Source organism: Geotrypetes seraphini, chromosome 8 (genome assembly GCF_902459505.1).
Source record: "Geotrypetes seraphini chromosome 8, aGeoSer1.1, whole genome shotgun sequence".
Taxonomy (NCBI): Eukaryota; Metazoa; Chordata; class Amphibia; order Gymnophiona; family Dermophiidae; genus Geotrypetes; species Geotrypetes seraphini.
The window spans coordinates 187,762,070-187,781,037 of NC_047091.1; the positions used below are offsets into that span (position 1 = coordinate 187,762,070).

At 41.9% G+C, this 18,968-nt stretch overlaps 1 protein-coding gene across 1 annotated transcript in view; it reads left to right on the forward strand.

The window, feature by feature from the left end:
- Window positions 1-18,968, forward strand: part of LOC117365387 (F-box/WD repeat-containing protein 8-like) — a 227,196-nt gene that overhangs the window by 189,129 nt on the left and 19,099 nt on the right. The window contains exons 8-9 of the mRNA XM_033955782.1: window positions 9,508-9,635; window positions 15,516-15,692. Of these exons, the coding sequence (XP_033811673.1) occupies window positions 9,508-9,635; window positions 15,516-15,692 (305 nt within the window). The remainder of the gene's footprint in view (window positions 1-9,507; window positions 9,636-15,515; window positions 15,693-18,968) is intronic.

Consider the following 18,968-nt stretch of genomic DNA (forward strand, 5'->3'; position numbering starts at 1 on the left):
CACGAGGGATTGGACAATGATCCTGAATTGGTCTTTATTAAAGAATTTTCTTATTTTTCTCAGATTCCGCATTGTGAAGAATGCTTTTTGGATGATTTTATGGATTTGTGTTTGCATAGTGCAGCATCTGTCTAGTTGTATTCCCAGGATTTTGAGGGAACTCTGTATTGGGTACTTGATTGAGTTTACTTCCAGTTCTGTTAGGGATGGTTTTTTGTCCTTCTCTGTCTTTCTTTCTGTCTGTCTCTCTAGCCCCCTGTCTGTCATTCTTTCTTTCTCTCTCTCTCCTTGACCGCTGTCTGTCTGTCTTTTTTTTTCCTTTCTCTCTCTCTCCTTGGCTTCTGTCTGTCTCTCTGTCCCCCTCTCTGTCTGTCATTCTTTCTTTTTCACTCTCTCTCTTTGTCTGCTGTCTGTATGTCTGTCTTTCTTTCTGTCTGTCTCTCTAGCACCCTGTCTGTCTGTCAGTCATTCTTTCTTTCTCTCTCTCTCTCTCCTTGACCGCTGTCTGTCTGTCTTTTTTTTTTTTCCTTTCTCTTTCTCTCCTTGGCTTCTGTCTGTCTTTATTTTTGTCTGTCTCTCTGTCCCCCTTTCTGTCTGTCATTCTTTCTTTTTCACTCTCTCTCTTTGTCTGCTGTCTGTATGTCTGTCCTTCTTTCTGTCTGTCTCTCTAGCACCCTGTCTGTCTGTCATTCTTTCTTTCTCCTTGGCCACTGTCTGTCAGTCTGGGTTTTTTTTTTTCTTTCTCTCTTTCTCCTTGGCCGTCGTCTGTCAGTCTGGTGGGGTTTTTTTTTTTCCTTTCTCTCTCCTTAACCGCTGTCTGTCTGTCTTTTTTTTTTTTCTTTCTCTCTCTCTCCCTGGCCCCCTGACTGCCTGTCTGTATTTCTCTGTCTCTTCGTGGCCCCCTTCTGTCTACTCCCCCCTCCCAAGAGCAAAGCATGGTTGCTGTCTGCCCCCAGCACACCCCTCCCCCCAAAGCAGCCCCCTTTCCCTCTCCCTCTCCACTTCCCTGAGCAGTAGCAGGTTTTTTAGTAGCATGGTAATTTTTACCTTGTGGCAGCCACTGGACACCCTCCTGCCATTTCTCTAAGCCAGTGGTAGGCAATTCGGTCCTCGAGAGCCGGAGCCAGGTCAGGTTTTCAGGATATCCACAATAAATATGCATGAGATAGATTTGCATCTCAAGGAGGCAGTGCATGCAAATCAATCTCATACATATTCATTGTGGATATGCTGAAAACCTGACCTGGCTCCGGCTCTTGAGGACTGGAATTGCCTACCCCTGGTATAGGATATACTTCAATAAATATGATTTTATTTTAGATTTCTATGTGCAACCTTATGTTTTCAAACGTATGACGTGTTCAGTACCATTCCAACTGCAGTACCATTCTGTCTCAGGAAGTAGGTACATATAATCAAAACATTTCTTATATACAACATTTTAAATGTTTTATAATCCCAGAACCACCTAGTAGCTCACTGGCAAGTGTTATGCTTTTCTCTGGAGAACTTGGTTTGATTCCCAGGATCTGATACTATTCTCGAGGACAGGTCAACTAGGGAATGTCATGAAGGCTCCTGCAGGGAAGAATTGTTAATCACTTAATAGTGACACCTAGTGGCCAGACTCAAGTTTAACATATTGTTTTTAAAGAAGAGCAGTCTTTGTTTAGTGTTTAACATTAGTTAAAATATAGCTAGAAAAAAGTAGCCCTATGGGGCATATTTTTTGCAAAGATCTTTTCAGCCAGGCAGTTAGAAACTGTTCTTTTGTTTAGTTATCTTTCAGTTAAACAACAGTACATGATTAAAGGAAAAAGTCAAAAGGTCAGGATCAATGCAGCTAACAAAAAGGTAACCCAGACCTCAACTTCTCCTTGTCCTGAAGAGCTGTTGAGGGGAAGAAAAACTCCATTGGAATATCTTTCCTGCTGGCTTGGGCGCCAGGAGGTTATTTCATTGTCCTTCTCTTTATTACTTCAGTACTCTGCTTTTTAAGCAAAGTCAGTTTAGGCAATAGTGTAGCCTTCAGAGTTTCTGTTAGCATTTTTATATAAAAAGTGTTTTAGTGTAGATTAGTATTTTAGGTTGCCTTTCAGAGCATAAGATATGTTCTGTAACGAAGACACAGAATTCTGTCCCATACCTGTTGCTTCTCATTAGTGGTGAATCTGCAGAAGGGTGTCACTCAAAAACTCTGAACTCCTCCCCTTCTGCAGTGGAGAACAGCGCCCTCTTTAGGGAACTCAGGTGTGTTCTGATCTACTCTGCTTTCTTTTCTTAGTTTCAGATAATTTTGGCCATCAGTTCTCGACATAGGTTTTTTGTTTTTTTTTCTATGGGAACAGATGTGTGTATGTATAACACACACACATCTGGCCCATAAAAGAAAAGTTGAGTGACACCCCTCTCCACCCTCTCCTGCTGCTGCGAACCCACCTCCCTCACACCGAGCCAAACTGCACCCTCTGCAGGATCCCTCCTCCCCACACTTCAATAAAAATCGTCAGGAGAGATGCCCTTCCTGGCACCGTGAACGGACCCCCGAACAGACCACCCCCTTCCCCACTTTACCAAAAATCAGCAGGAGGGATGCCCACTTCCTCCTGCCATCGGATGTCCACCCCCACCTCCTGCGAACCTTCCCCATCCTCTAAATTATGATGACAGCAGGAGGGATGCCTGCTTTTTTTTCCATGGCACAGATATTTTGTGTGTATTACACATGTAAAATATCTGTCCCATGAAAAAAAATCCCCCAACACCGCAACGGCCCTCCCCAATGACCTCCGACAATTGCGCACTCCCCCTCCCCTGACAATTGTAGCGACCCACCCAAACCTCAAAAAGATGGTAGAAGGGATGCCGACTCCCTCTTGCCATGAAGGGACCTCCCCCCTCCATCCCAAAAAAAAATGGCAGGCGGGATGCCCACTCCCTCCTGCCTACATATTCTTCCCCCCCCCCCGAAGAAAAAAGGCAGGAGGGATGCCCACTCCCTCCTGCCACCGGAGGCCCCTGCCCGTACCTATGTGGTTGGGAGCAGGAGGTACTGAAAACAACTCCGGCTCCTTCCCGATGACACTGGACCTTAGACCCCTCCCCTCCAGTTGCACATGAAGTGGAATCCTTCTTTCTCACACCAGCACCGCAACCATGCATTGACTGCTTGCAGCTCCGTCTGCCTCTTCTCGTCGGCCCTGGATACCGGCAAGATCTCCGAGAACACTACCCTCTGCGTTCTAGTCTTCAGCTTCCTTCCTAGCATCCGGAACTGGTCCTTCAGTACTTCCCTGTTGTAGTTCCTATTGCTCACGTTGTTTGTCCCCATATGGATCACCACCACCGTATCTTCTTCTTCCACGCTATCGACGATCCTGTCGATTTGGCTCACTATGTCTTCTACCTTGGCTCCCAGTAGACAGGTCACCAGCCGATCCTGTCTTCCTCCCGCTATGTGGCTGTCGACTTGTCTGATGATGGAGTCCCCTACAACAATTGCTGTCCTCTCCATCTTCTCTTGCTTCTCTAGCCACAGGTCCATGTCCCTGGTATATGTCCATCTCTCCAGCCATAGGTCCGTGTTCTCTGTGCACTTCTATCTTCCCTCATCCTGGCGTTGGCTTGCATCGGACTCATCTTCTTGTGGGTTCCCTCAGCTGTTTCCAGATCTCGCTGCTGTGTCTCCCATTTCTTCCTTGTGGCCGTCCTCCAGATGGTCCTCACTCTTTGTAGGTGTATCTCGGCAGTTCCACTGTTGCTGGTGATTTTCCACGGCCTCCCTGTATGCCTCCTCGATGAACTTCTCTAACTCCCGGACTTCTTCCTCGATGGTTTCCTCTGTCTTGATGTTCTCTGCATCCCTGTCCTCCTCCTCCACTGCTTGAAGTGCTTCCAGTTCCAGTATTCTACCCTCCAGGAGCCTGACAGCCCAACCTACTTGAACAACCGCCTCATCCAAACCACCTCAATCAGACATAGAAAAACACACACCCCATTCACACACCCCTCGATCAAAGAAGTAAAACGGAAAAAACTATACGACGGCCTCCTGGCCACTCAAGCAGCTAAACTAGATAACCAAATCTCCAATCTACTGATAACGACACCAGACTACAAGATGTTCAGAAAAGAAATAAAAACTACATTCTTCAAGAAATTCCTGAAATAGCCCTAACTTCAAACTTACCGTCCTTCCCCCCTCCCTCTTCTCGCCACACAGAAACTACATAACCTACTCTTTACCTCTCTAGAAAGGACAAATGTTCTTCCATTGTAACCCTCCATTTTTTATCTCTTTTGTAATCCGCCTTGAACCGCAAGGTAATGGCGGAATAGAAATCTCTAATGTAATGTAATACATAAGACCGCCTCCCAGAGGGGAGGTAGTCGTACATATGGCAGACGGTGCAGAAAACTGGGTAACTCAGCTTCCTGCTTCTGTCTGCTGCTTCCATTGCTGCCCGCTTGCCGGTCTGCTGTGGCTGTCCTCTGTGAATGCTGTGGCTGTTCTCTGTGTCTGCTGCGTTTGCCCTCTGCTCTCCTTGCTTGTTTGTATGTCCTCTGTGACTGCTGCAGTTTCCCTTATTCTCTTTTGCAGTGACTCATCCCTTCTCAAGGCCCTTCGCAAAGGCACTCTCGCTAAGGCGAGCACCTTTAACGCTCGCCTTTGACGTGCGCCGAACAGCTGAGCGCCGTTGGCCCCTTCTCTTAATGGGGAGCTCCGGTAGATGACGGGGGTGGGCAGAGCATTTCATTGTTAGCCAGGTCTGCCTTAAAGAGTCCAAATGAAATAGAACATCTTGAAAATTTGTGTTTAAGTTTGGGGAAATTAAAAAGTACTGTCTATTCCAATAGAGACCCAAGTATGTTAACCAAACACTCACACAGACAGAATAAACTCAGTACATATATAAATATTGAATGTTGAGCTTCCACCCAATAGTCATCATACCCCCCAAAAAATTTGCAACTATTCTATGCACTATTTCAAACTCCTAAAAAAATAAAAAAAAGAAGTGGAGAAAAAGACCTCAGTTAAGCTTCATGGGTCTAAAAAACTCCACTCCTTATTATTAACAAAAATGTGTATGACTGATGTTGGAGAGAAAGCTCAAAAAGTATAATAGCCGTCAAAAAGATTGAAAGCATTGACACTAGAAGCAAAAAGGTGCTCAGCTCTGTCAATAGTAATTTTTCATTCCAAAGTCCACATTTGCTGCAAATAAGCGCTGCAAGTTCCCCTCAAATTAAAAGGTCCCATTTCTATTTTATATAGATTTCTTAGTAAACTGGAATTTTACAAATATAAATACATGTCTATGTGGGAAGATGATGTGGGGTTTGAGTTAACTCGTAATGAATAGAAGAGGATTTTTCAAGAAGTCCAAGAAAATGCCTATAAAGTTCTTACATGTTGGTTCTATACCCCAGATAAACTCAAAACCATGTTTCCTAATACTGTAACAGATGTATGTTGGCGATGTTTACAAGAAAAGGGATCCTTTTATCACATTTGGTGGTCCTGTGGGAAACTTCAGCACTTTTGGTCTATAATAAGTGACTTTTTTTTTTTTTTTTATAATTCTTTATTCATTTTCATATTTTACATGAAGTGTACAAAATATTGAGTTACATCTAATGAATACACAATATCACTTTTATATCTATTACATAATATTCTGAACAAATTTTTTTTATCCCCTCTCCCACCCCCCACCCTTCAAGTACTTTCCAATCACCTTATACATATTGTATACCATATTATAACATGTTATGTAAAATTATTTTCACTACCCCCCCCTCCATGTGTGCCATAAAGAAGACAAGAAAAAGAAGAAAAGAAGAAGATAAATCCTACTATTCATTCAGTACAATACTTTGTCAATGGCCCCCATATTTTTATAAATTTATAAATTATAATAAGTGACTTATATGAGAGTGGTACTAGGGGGTGCCCTTCCCATTGGACCCTAAAGCCTATTTGCTGGGCTTGCATAGTAAAAGAAGTCGCAGATGGTAAGTGTGCCTAAAGTGTAATAGTGGCCAAGTGGAAACAATCTTGTGGTCCTACGCTTCAGGGCTGTCTCCTTAAATTACAACAATTGGCAGAACTGGAAAAGTTGACAGATAGACACCATGATTGGTATGATTTGACACAGGAAATATGGATCAATTAGATTTGATTCTGAATCATTGAGATAAAGGGTTGGTGCAACGTAGCTATTGTTTATGGAATTTCTTCTCAGATTGTTTATATAGGTAGTTGAATAAGCTTTCTTTTGATACTTTGCACTTCTGACTGATCAGGGTGAGGGAGGTGGGGGGGTTGGATCATATGAAGGGCCATTCTCTATTTTGTTGATTATTATTTAGTATACAATGCTTGTTGTCTAGGAATTTATGGAAAAATGACAAAAATTTTAAAAAAATTATTGATTACAAAATTTGCTTTGAAAATTGTCTTCCTTTTACAGTGGATTTGATTTAAATCAAATTGATTTGAATCACTAGTCAAAAAAATTTGATTTAAATCATGTCCATGACATTGTGAATAGATTAATGGAATTCATTTACCAAAAAAATGTAAACATTGCATGAATATACAGCCTCATGCTATATAATTAAAAACTAATCCTTAGATCAAGACAAATAACTTTTGGAATATAATGTAAGAACATAAGAACTGCCATCTCCGGATCAGACCCATCGAGTCCGGCGATCCGCACACGCGGAGGCCCAGTCAGGTATACACCTGATGTAGTTTTAGTCACCCATATCCCTCTATGCCTCTCGTAAGGAGATGTGCATCTAATTTGCCTTTGAATCCCAGCACAGTGGATTCCTTAATAACCTCCTTTGGGAGAGCATTCCAGGCGTCTACCACTCGCTGCGTAAAGCAGAACTTCCTGACATTTGTCCTGGACTTGTCCCCCCTTAGCTTCAAACCATGTCCTCTTGTCCGTGTCGCGTTGGACAATGTAAATAATTTATTTTCCTGCTCTATTTTATGCCTTTCAGCATTTTGAACGTCTCGATCATGTCCCCTCGCAGCCTCCTCTTCTCAAGGGAGAACAGTCCCAGTTTCTTGAGTTGTTCCTCATATTCCAAGTTCTCCATACCTCTTAATAACTTCGTTGCTCGTCTCTGCACCCTCTCCAGCAGTTTTATATCCTTCTTTAGGTTGGGAGACCAATGTTGGACACAGTATTCCAAGCGTGGTCTGACCATTGCTCTATAAAGCGGCATTATGACTTTCTCCGATCTACTCGTGATTCCTTTCTTTATCATGCCTAACATTCTGTTTGCTTTCTTTGCCGCTGCCGCGCATTGTGCCGACGGCTTCAGGGTCCTATCTATCAGTACACCCAGGTCCTTTTCTTGTTCGCTCTTACCCAGAGTTGCGCCTGACATTCTATACTTGTGTTCCTTATTCTTACTACCTAAATGCATTACTTTGCATTTCTCCACGTTGAACTTCATCTGTCATTGCTCTGCCCATTTCTCTAACTGATACAAGTCGCTCTGGAATTCCTCGCTATCCTCCTGCGATCTGATTGCCCGGCATAGCTTTGTGTCGTCTGCAAACTTAATGATCTCACTGGATATTCCGTCTTCCAGGTCATTGATATAAATATTAAATAGGATCGGCCCAAGCACTGAGCCCTGGGGCACACCACTAGTCACTTTCTCCCAGTCTGAGAACTTCCCATTTATGCCCACTCTCTGCTTTCTGTTTTCCAGCCATTTGCCTATCCACCTTTGTATATCTCCCTCTATTCCATGGCTTTGTAGTTTCCTGAGAAGTCTTTCATGTGGAACTTTGTTGAATGCTTTCTGGAAGTCCAAATATATTATGTCCACCGGCATTCCACTATCAATTTGCTTGTTCACGGTCTCAAAAAATTGAAGTAAATTCGTTAAACATGATTTCCCTTTCCTGAACCCATGTTGACTGGGTTTCATCAAGTCGTGTGTATCTAGGTGCTGGACTATGCTATCCTTGATCAGTGCTTCAACCATCTTTCCAGGGACAGACGTAAGGCTCACAGGTCTGTAGTTGCCCGGTTCCCCTCTCGATCCTTTTTTGAAAATTGGCGTGACATTCGCTATCTTCCAGTCCTCTGGTATCTGTCCAGCTCTGATTGTCAGATTGGCAAGTTTTTGCAATAGCTCTCCGATTTTAACCTTCAATTCCTTTAAAACTCTCGGGTGAATTCCATCCAGTCCAGGGGATTTGTCACTTTTAAGTTTGTCGATCTGGTAGTATATCTGGTCCAACTCCACTTCAACTGTGGTGAGGCTGTCTTCTATTACTCCACTAAACACTTTCATTGCTTCTGGTATTTTAGTGGTATCCTCCTCCGTAAAGATGGACGCAAAGAAGGAATTTAGTTTGTCTGCAATTTGTTTATCTTCCTTGATGTACCCTTTTCTTCCCTGGTCATCCAGGGGTCCCACCGCCTCTTTTGCGGGTTTTTTTCCCTTTCACGTATCTAAAGAAGGGTTTGAAGTTTTTGGCCTCTTGCGCTATTTTTTCCTCATAGTCCTTTTTGGCATCCCTCACCGCCTTGTGACATTTCTTCTGATCATCTTTATGTTTTTTCCATGCTTCGGTTGTTTTCATGTGTTTCCATTTTTTGAAAGAGTCCTTCTTTTCCTTTATGGCTTCCCTCACCTGTCTGGTAAGCCATGCCGGTTCTCCCTTACCTTTTGTTCTCCCCTCTTTGGAGATCCTCGGAATGTGGAGATTTTGTGCTTCTGTGATAGTATTTTTCAGTAGGGACCATGCCTGGTCTACCGTTTCAAGTTTGTCCACCTTTTTCTTGAGTCGTTGTTTCACCATGGCTCTCATGCGATCGTATTTGCCCTTTTTAAAGTTAAAGGTTTTGGTTAAGGTTTTGGCACGTTTTCTATTCCCGATGTCAAGCTTAAAGTTGATCACATTGTGGTCGCTCGTCCCCAGCGGTACCGTAACTTCTACTTCTTTTGTCGGTCCCGTGAGGCCATATAGTACCAAGTCCAGGGTGGCATTGCCTCTTGTCGGTTCTTTTACCATTTGTTCCAGGAAGCAATCCCCTAGCACCTCCAGGAACTTGGCCTCCTTGCCGCAGTTGGAGGTTCCTAGTTTCCAGTCTATCCTCGGGAAATTGAAGTCTCCCAATATTATTACATTGCCCGTCTTGCATTCTTGTTTGATTTCCTCTATCATTTCTGAGTCAGTTTCCTCCGCCTGTCCTGGGGGACGATAGTAAAGGCCAATTTTCGTGTCTGCGCTGTTTTGGCCAGGAATCTTGACCCAGAGGGACTCTAGCTTCTCTTTCGTTTCCATCGTAGCCACTTCAACAGATTCTATTCCTTCCTGAACATATTTTTTATTTAGAAAAAATCCAATTGAAATTTTAAAAAAATCATTGATTTTTATCTAACCTCTTCTTAGTGACCATGATGGTGCTTTTGTTGCTAATCACTTGAAACTATTAATAGTATGTTTTTCTTTAATTGCAGATACAAGTGTACAGCCTACAAACCTGTCAGTGTTTAACAACATTGGGCAACTCTGCTGGAGATTTCACTTGCATCAACCTAAAGGACAGTCCTCCAAACATGCTGGTCACTGGCAATAAAGATCGGAGGTGTGTGCAAACAAGTGCTTTTTATGATGTTGGTTTTCAAGGACATGATTTAGAAATGTGCAGATCAGGAGTAAGATATAAATCAATGAGCTTTCTGAAATTCAAGATACACTACATCAACCGGCTCTTTATCCACATGTTTATTCCCACTAGACACAGTTAATTTAGTCTTTGCTGTCATTCGGTGGATGCAGTTGGTATGCAGTCTGGTAAGAATGCTTTTAAATGTTTGTTTTCATCATAGAAACATAGAAACATTGAAATTGACGGCAGATAAGGGCCACGGCCCATCCAGTCTGCCCACCCTAATGACCCTCCCCTGCCTTTACCCTGCGAATAGATCCCACGTGTCGATCCCATTTGGCCTTAAAATCAGGCACGCTGCTGGCCTCAATCACCTGAAGTGGAAGACCATTCCAGCGATCAACCACCCTTTCGGTGAAAAAGAATTTCCTGGTGTCACCACGCAGTTTCCCGCCTCTGATTTTCCACAGATGTCCTCTTGTTGCCGTGGGACCCTTGAAAAAGAAGATATCCTCCTCTGCATCGATGCGGCCTGTGAGATACTTGAACGTCTCGATCATGTCTCCCCTCTCTCTGCGCTCCTCGAGCGAGTATAGCTGTAATTTATCTAACCGTTCTTCGTACGGGAGATCCTTCAGTCCCGAGACCATCCGGGTGGCCATTCTCTGGACCGATTCCAGCCTCAGCACATCCTTACGGTAATGCGGCCTCCAGAATTGCACACAGTATTCCAGGTGGGGTCTCACCATGGATCTATACAAAGGCATAATGACTTCAGGCTTACGGCTGACGAAACCCCTGCGTATGCAACCTATGATTTGTCTTGCCTTGGAAGAAGCTTGCTCCACTTGATTGGCAGCCTTCATGTCCTCACTGACGATCACCCCTAAGTCTCGTTCTGCTACCGTTCTTGTTAGGATCTCGCCATTAAGGGTATAAGTCCTGCATGGATTTTGGGTACCCAGGTGCATAACTTTGCATTTTTTGGCATTGAAGCTGAGCTGCCATGTCTTAGACCAGTTCTCTAGTAAGAGTAAATCGTGCATCATATTGTCGGGCATTGAATTTTTATCCATTGTGCTTTTGCCCACTACATTGCTTAGTTTGGTGTCATCGGCAAATAATGTTATCTTACCTCGGAGCCCTTCTGCCAAGTCCCTTATAAAGATATTGAATAGTATCGGGCCCAAGACAGAGCCCTGGGGCACTCCGCTGATCACCTCCGTCATTTCAGAGGGGGTGCCGTTCACCAATACCCTTTGAACCCTACCTCTAAGCCAGTTCCCAACCCACTTCGTCAATGTGTCGCCTAATCCTATGGAACTCATCTTGCTTAACAACCTGCGATGAGGTACGCTATCGAATGCCTTGCTAAAGTCCAGGTATACGATGTCCAGGGACTCTCCAACATCCAGCTTCCCCGTCACCCAGTCAAAGAAGCTGATCAGGTTGGATTGGCAGGATCTCCCCTTAGTAAATCCATGTTGACGGGGATCCCGTAGGTTCTCTTCATTCATTATCGTATCTAATTTCTGACAAAATTTTTTTTTTTTTTTTTTTTTTAATTTATTTATAAATTTCAAATTAACAAATCAAGATAAATCTTGTACAGAAAGTGATTACATCAAAAGAACAAATGAAACCTCATAAATTTACATAGAAATCAAGTTTTTGTATAATCTCTCAAGTCCACAATTATGATCCATGATGTAAATTAAACGGAATTAAACATAGAACTATTATTAAAGATAAGTGGTACGTGGTTAACTGAAATTCAGGCGCCTTATGTCTTGAAGCCCTCATTCTTTCCCCTTTTCCAGGCGGGACAAGGAGAGAAGGGCCGTCAACTGGTTTGGTTCAAAGAAAACATATTTCTGAGAATTATATTGAACTTGCAAGGATGGCGAAGATAGAAAGTTCCCCCAAGAGCCAAAACTCCAGGTTTTAATAGTAGAAACTCCTTTCTACGTCTTTGTGTGTCTCTTGCCAAATCTGGGAACATCTGTATCTTAAGATCAAGAAACTTTTTTTCCTTATTTTTGAAGAATAGTCTCAAAAGCCAATTCTTATCTAGCGTAATAGCCAGGGTCACAATCAATGTAGCAGGTATTGCAATTTCTTTATCAGATAGTTCAAGTAAAGCTGAGACATCAATTGGTCCCTGAGTTTTTTCTTGAAGATCCTGATTTTTATTAGGCAAATAGACCTGGGTGAAAGGAGGTAATGAATCTTCCGGTACTTCCAATATCTCCAGCACATACCTTTTTAACATTTCTCTTGGAGTCACTGTTGAAATTCGTGGAAAGTTAATCGATCTTAAATTATTATTCCTAGAGAAATTTTCAAATGTCTCTATCTTCCTTCTTAAATTTATGTTGTCCTTAATTAAAGTGTCCTGAAGCAGCTTGGAAGATTTAAGTTGATCTTTAATACACTGGATATCTAGTTTCGATTCTCCCAAGTCTTGTTTTATCTGCAGAACTTCTTTCTCTTGAATTTTTATTTTCCCCTCTATTTGAAGATGATTACGATTTACTGTTCTAGTCAAATTGGCAATCAAATCCCACAAAGCCTCCAGTGTGACTTCTTGGGGCTTTACAAGATTAAAAGTTTGCAAGTTTAATAGTGGTAGATTAGGCTCACCAGCTTCAGGAACCTCTCCTCTCTGTTCCTCCTGTATCGGGGTTAACCCCAGCGTTGTCACATCCTCATACACACTCAGGCTCCGCTGCAGTCCATGTGAGCCTGAGTCGATGTTCATCTCGCCGTTCCCTGCAGCCTCTGGGAGGGAGCTCACGCCGACTTCCGGCTGTCTCCCCACTCCCGGGGAACTGGCGGCTCGAGGGTTGGGAGGAGGGATTCTCACGTCGGGGCTCAACGAGATCTCATGAGCCCGAAGAGACGCCTCGAGTCCGTTGCTAGGAAGCGTCTCAGCCGGGGGCGACACCGACGCTCCAATGATGCCCTGCATCCGTCGCAGCAAATCTTCAATATTGCCAGAGGAGGCTAATCCGGGACGCCGCGGGGCCGAAGAAGCTCCCTTTCCCCTCCTTTTTGGCATGGCTAAAGTTCCACAGCGCTGAAACGCCCGAAGAAAAACTTCTCAAAGGTAAAGATTTGCGGGCGGTTGCTCAGTGCTCCACCACCGCGGCCATCTTGGATCATCGTGTTTTTTTTCCTGACAAAATTTTAGTAGATGTGTCTGAGTTACCTTTTCTGGTACTAAATTAAAACAGCCTCTGGGATAAAGCCTTGCTGATGAGAAATAAGGGGCTATTTGCCACATAGTGCCAAGTGGGTATTTCAGAACAGTACAGTGTCCCTCAGGTAACGAAAAATATATATATATATATTTCCAGATGAACAGAATCCAACTTCCATTTAGTTAATTATCAGTTTTTTCTGCAGGACCCTCAGAGTCCAGTTTTTGCCCCTTTTTGGGCTAATTATCTGTGTAGTCTGATCCAGAGCCCCCAGAGAAATATGGTATGGCAAAAATCCAGTTCCTAATAGCTATTCTTTCCCTGTGCTGTGGATCAGGCTGCAGGTGCTGGTCTGGTTCTGTGGTAGAGTATCAGATTGTAAGGCGGGTACTTTCCACTGCCAAATCCCAGGCTTCTGTCCCACCAGTAGAGCAGGTTGCAAAAATAATTTAATTTTCTTTTTTTTTAAGGCAAAAGCATAAATAGAGTACCTAATTCTCTTTTTTTAAATTGTAAGAGAAGAAAAGTTTACATTTCTCATGTCCTTATTCAGAAGCAGAACTGGTGGTTTCATCAAATGCTACCTTGAAAAAAAACCAGTTATTTCTAGATTAGCATTACAACAAAATTATTTCACTTTTTCAAATTATTCATCCATCTATTAGAAAAAACGAAAGCACCAACACAATGCTCTTAACCTTTTGCTTTGTATTGGGGAGGAAATGAAGTTCTTAAAACCTTTAAAAAGTTGGTCAGTGCTTGGTAGTACAGTTATACAACAGGTTTTTTTTCCTTTCAGAAATAAATGTTGCAATAATCTAAGGCAGGGGTGTCCAACCTTTTGGCTTTCCTGGGCTGCATTGGCCCAAAAATTTTTTTCTGGGGCCGCACAAACACTAGCCGATGAGCAAAAAAAAAAAGGTTGAGCAGGTCCCAAATCTGCAATCACTAATATAGAAGATGTATATATCTAATAATAAACCTTCATTAAAGGGACACTGTGGAGAGGAACCCAAAAAAGCAGTAATACTTACCCTGACTGAGTGATCCACCTAGTGCACCTCTGACAGTGGAAGCAGCCACAGGCTTCCATATCCCCACTCTGAAGAGCAGGGATGCGTGCTCCTGGTACTCCCATTACAGCTACGGTGAGCCTCTTCAGAGGTGAGCCTCATCAGAGCGGGGATGCTAAGTCAGCTGTCAGCAGCGCACATGGAGGATCGTTTAATCAGGGTAAATATTACTGCTTTTTTGGGCCTCCCACTTTGAGCTTAGACTCCCTCAAAATGAATATCTTCCCTGCTGTAGCTAGTAGGGATCCCCAAGCCTCACCAACTGACGGCCACCTCCTCCCCCTCCAACTTCCCAAGTTCTACAGCTGGCAGCAATATTGCAGAGCTGCCTCCTTCCCCCCTTGGCTTTCATGCATGCATAAAGCAGTGGCAGCTTGAGGATATTGCCATTAGCTGCAAAGCTTGGAGTGTTTGAGTTGCCAGACTGTAGGAAGATGTCTTCAGTTGGCAGGGCTTGGGAATCCCCACTAACTCAAGTATTTATAAATTGCACTCAGGCGGGGAGAAACATTGGTGCCCATCCACTAATTTTGGGCACCAGTACCTTCCCCAAATCAGCTGTATATGACTACACCACTGAATACAAAAATAATTGTGATGCACATATCCCAAAGCTAACGTATTCCAGTTAATAAATTCAAAATAAAACAATTTTTTCTACCTTATTATCTGGATGTTTTGTTTTTCCATCATCTTGGTCCCAGTTTCTCTTTCTGCTTTTTCTCTATCTTCAACTAATTCTCTTTCCAGTGTCTGCTGTCCATTTTTTTTCTCCTCTTCTGTCATTCCATTTCCTTCTTATGCCTATCTTCAACGTATTGATTTTCCCCTTTCAGCTTTCTTTAACTTTTTCTTTTCTGCCTCTGTCCACTCAAATCTTGCCTTCTTTCTCACCCTTCTTCTTTTTAAATGTTCAGCTACCTCTCAATTCTCCATCTTCTCTCAGTCCCTAGCTCTCCCATTTCCCATCTCACTCCTTTCCCAGCCTCTTATTCCCTTCTATCTACTCTCCATTACCACATTTCTATCACTGTACTCACTGCTCTCTCACTCATTAGAAAATGTACGTCATGATTGGCTAGTTAGAGAGTGGTAGGACACCTACCGACGCCTACAATCGGGACACCGTTTATAGAATATGGCCCTCAGTGAATACCAACCTACATTTTTGCTGTGCCCTTCAATACCCCTAATATTTAAATCCATTTGTTTCTCTATAGGGAAAACGGGCCACACCAGTTCAGTTAAATCTTCAGGGCAACCAAAGCATATTCCAATATCGTAGAGTATTTTTTTATTATGCCCTGCCATTGTTTGACACTGAATAATATTAAAAACTGCCTTATTGTCTAGTGCCTATGGTAACTAGATAACTCCAGTTTTTGTCATAATATGGAAATTTCTATACCAAAATCCGAAAATTAGGCAACATGAAATGAATACACATCTTTTTTAAATTGCAAATGGGCTTGAAACTCAAAGATTCAAGTCTAAAATTACTTATTGGCAGAATAAATATATAACTTATACAATAATGTTGTAGTGATCTTTATAATTAAGGTGAACTTTTTCCCATTCAGAGTGAGAGTTTACGACTTACGTGACAACAGCAAGCCTGTTTCTTCCTTCTATGCCCACCAGCTTGGTGTCTCGGCTGTCTACATGGATGACTGGAAGGTAGTCAGTGGAGGAGAAGAAGGATTGGTCTGTGTATGGGATCAGCGAATGGGCACCAAACTCTGGGAGATGCATGCCAGGTAATGTTTAAGTACCATTAAACCTTCGACTCCAACTCCTTTTTTTTTATCTTTCTTTATTTTCTTTATTTATTATCCACTTATAAAAACTAAGTGGCTTGCAATAAAAACATTCATAAGCATAAAATGAACAAATAACAATTATCTATACATAAACCATATCATAAAAAGGCCTCTCTTAAACTATTCCTGTTCATCTGAATGCAAAAATCAATATTTCGACCAAACGTAAAAACAAACAAAAAAAAAGTGTTTTCAGCAATTTTCAAAATTGTAACACGTTTTTACACAAATGTATCGTTCTAGGAATCTCATTCTACAACACAGGTCCAGCCTACAGAGAAGGAGGATTTAGCAGTACTTACATGCTTTGTTGTTGTTGTTAGGTGCCATCGACTCATGTTCGAATCCTAGCGACTTGATGAATTTTGGATCTAAAAAGAAATCGATTTTGTACTAGTCATCCCCATGGTTGTTTTCAACGTCTCCATCCATCTGATTGCAGGTCGCCCTCTTCGCCTGGTTCTCAGTCAACTTGATTATTGTAATATCGTTCATTTTGCTGGAGCTCAAAAAATCTCCAAAGATTATGCAAAGTACAGAATGCAGCGGTTAGACTGATTTTTGATTTGAAGAAGCACGATCATGTCACCTATTTCTATCATCAATTGCATGGCCTCCCAGTTGAAGCATGATGTATTTGCTTTAAGGCACTAACAGGTTTGATTCCAGAGTATCTTATGGAATCTTTCATCATTACAAATTCCAAACATTCCAGGAAATCTCATGCATTATTTTCGTTTCCATATGCAAAGGGATGTAAATATAAAAAATTCCAGGAGCGTCTATTGTCCTTTCAGGCAGCTTAGTGGATTAGGGACCTGACTCATATATTCACATTTTCTAACTCCTACCAATAGCTTCGGCACACTCTAAAAATGCATCTCTTCATAGAATCTTTTGGACGTTAGACACCTGTTTATTCATTTGTATTTTTAATCTTTTGTGAACCGCACAGAACATAACAGTATTTGCGATATACAAGTGAGTTTTTATGTTATGTTTATGTTCCTTAGATCAGTGGTTCCCAACCCTGTCCTGGAGGACCACCAGCCAGTCAGGTTTTCAGGATAGCTGTAATGAATATGCAGGGAACAGATTTGCATGCCTGTCACCTCCATTATATGCAAATCTCTCTCATGCATATTCATTAGGGCTATCCCCAAAACCCGACTGGTTGGTGTCCTCCAGGATAGGGTTGGGAACCACTGCCTTAGATCTTCCCAAACATAATGTCCTTCTCCAGTGATCTCTCTCTTTGGATGGTGTAACCAAAATAAGACAGTCATAACGTCATCATTTGGGCTTCGAGTGACATAGCCGGTTTGATATCTCTTCCAGAATCGATTTGTTAGTTCTTCTGGTGGTCCATGGTGGTTCCTTCTCCAACACCAAAGCTCAAATGAGTCAATCTTTCTGTCTTGTTTCTGTAGTGTCCAGCTTTTGCATCTGTAACTGACCACTGAGAAAATGAGTGCGTGGACAAGTCTGATCTTCGTTTGAAGTGTTACCTCCTTGCCTTTGAATACTTTGTCAAGAGCCTTCATTGAAGAGTGACCAAGTGCTATTCTACAGAGTATTTCCTCCCTGCTAGTTGCTTCTTTATTTACAAAAGAGCCCAGGAGAGTGAAATCCTTTACAACTTCTATCAACTTCAAGCTCATAATCGTCATCTTCGTCTTGTTTATATTCAGTTCTAATCCCATGTTATGACTTTCAACTTTGACTTTTCTTAGTAGATACAGCACGTCTTCTTTGCTGATGGTCATGAGCGTTATATCATCTGCATAGCGCAGGTTGTTTATATTTCAGCCACCAACTTTGAAACCAACCCTCTCTTATTCCAAATTTGCTTTTCTGAAGATGGTTTCACCATACAGGTTGAACAGGTAAGGTGACAAGATGCACCCTTGCCTGATGCCACGTTTTATTGAAAACCAATCAGTGTTGCCGTATTCAGTTCTCACTGCAGCTTCTTGATTTTTATACAGTATATGCTCTTTATCAGCTAAGTTATGTGTAATACTGAATACGAGTATTTTTTATGAATAAAGGTCTGATTGCTGTCAACCGCTTCCCTCCTTACATGTATTAATGTATTAGTAGTGAATGTTATGTTTGTCAGTTTTTAAAATTTTATTCAATTTTTGAACTTATGTAAATCGCATTGGATTTGGACTATGCGAAGTAATCAAATAAATGAAAGAAACTTGAAACTTGATACTTTTTGAACAGCTCTCGTATTTGTAAAATAACGTATTTAAAAAGATCAAAACTCTGGTTAGTGACATTGTCTTTGTATACTTCCCATGGGCTGCAGTTGCCCACCCCTGCCTTGGATAGTTTTTGGACATGGCAAGACTGAAATATTTCTTTCAACTCCTATACTATTTTGTATGGAAATGTCGCTGTGGGGTTTTTTTTTTGCCACTAGATGGTGATATAGGAAATAAACTACAGCTATTAGACTTATAAAAGCAAAAGTAGAACTTCTAATCATATTTCTTGGGGATAAAAAACTAGACTTGCTTTGTTTTATGGTCTGTTAATACCATACTAAATAAGCAAATAATTGATGCAGTTACATGAGCTTGTAAATGAAAATTTGTCAGAAACATCATATGATTTAGGCTATTTTGGACTGAATTTTGCTACCTATCCCATGACTCTTTAATTTACTCAGGAACCTTTCGTGAGGAACTTTGTCAAAAGCTTTCTGAAAATCTATATACACTACATCAACTGGCTCACCTTTATCCACATGTTTGTTCACACCTACAAAGAAGTCAAGCAAATTGGTGAGGCAAGATCTCCCTTGAATGAACCCATGCTGACTCCGTCTCATTAAATCATGTTTGTCTATGTGCTCCACAATTTTATTTTTTATAATTGTTTCCAATATACTAGAAAACAAATCACTCCATTTGATCAGCACACACCAACACCACAAAAAGTATTTTTAGGTGAAAGGAAAGCCTCAGACACGAAGAGGTGTTCCTACTCTCTTCCACCCAAGCATCACTGGCAAAAAACTTTCACATATAACTTTTTTACTGGCAGACGGGAGCCTAAAAATAGTCAAAACTAACTAGAAAAAACAAGATTTTTCTGAGCTATGGATGGTCACGTTGGACGTCCTCATTGTATACTGTCATCCCTTAAGAAGAGGCCTTGACCATTTTGGCCTAAGTCTTGGAACAGAGCCCTACCCCTGTT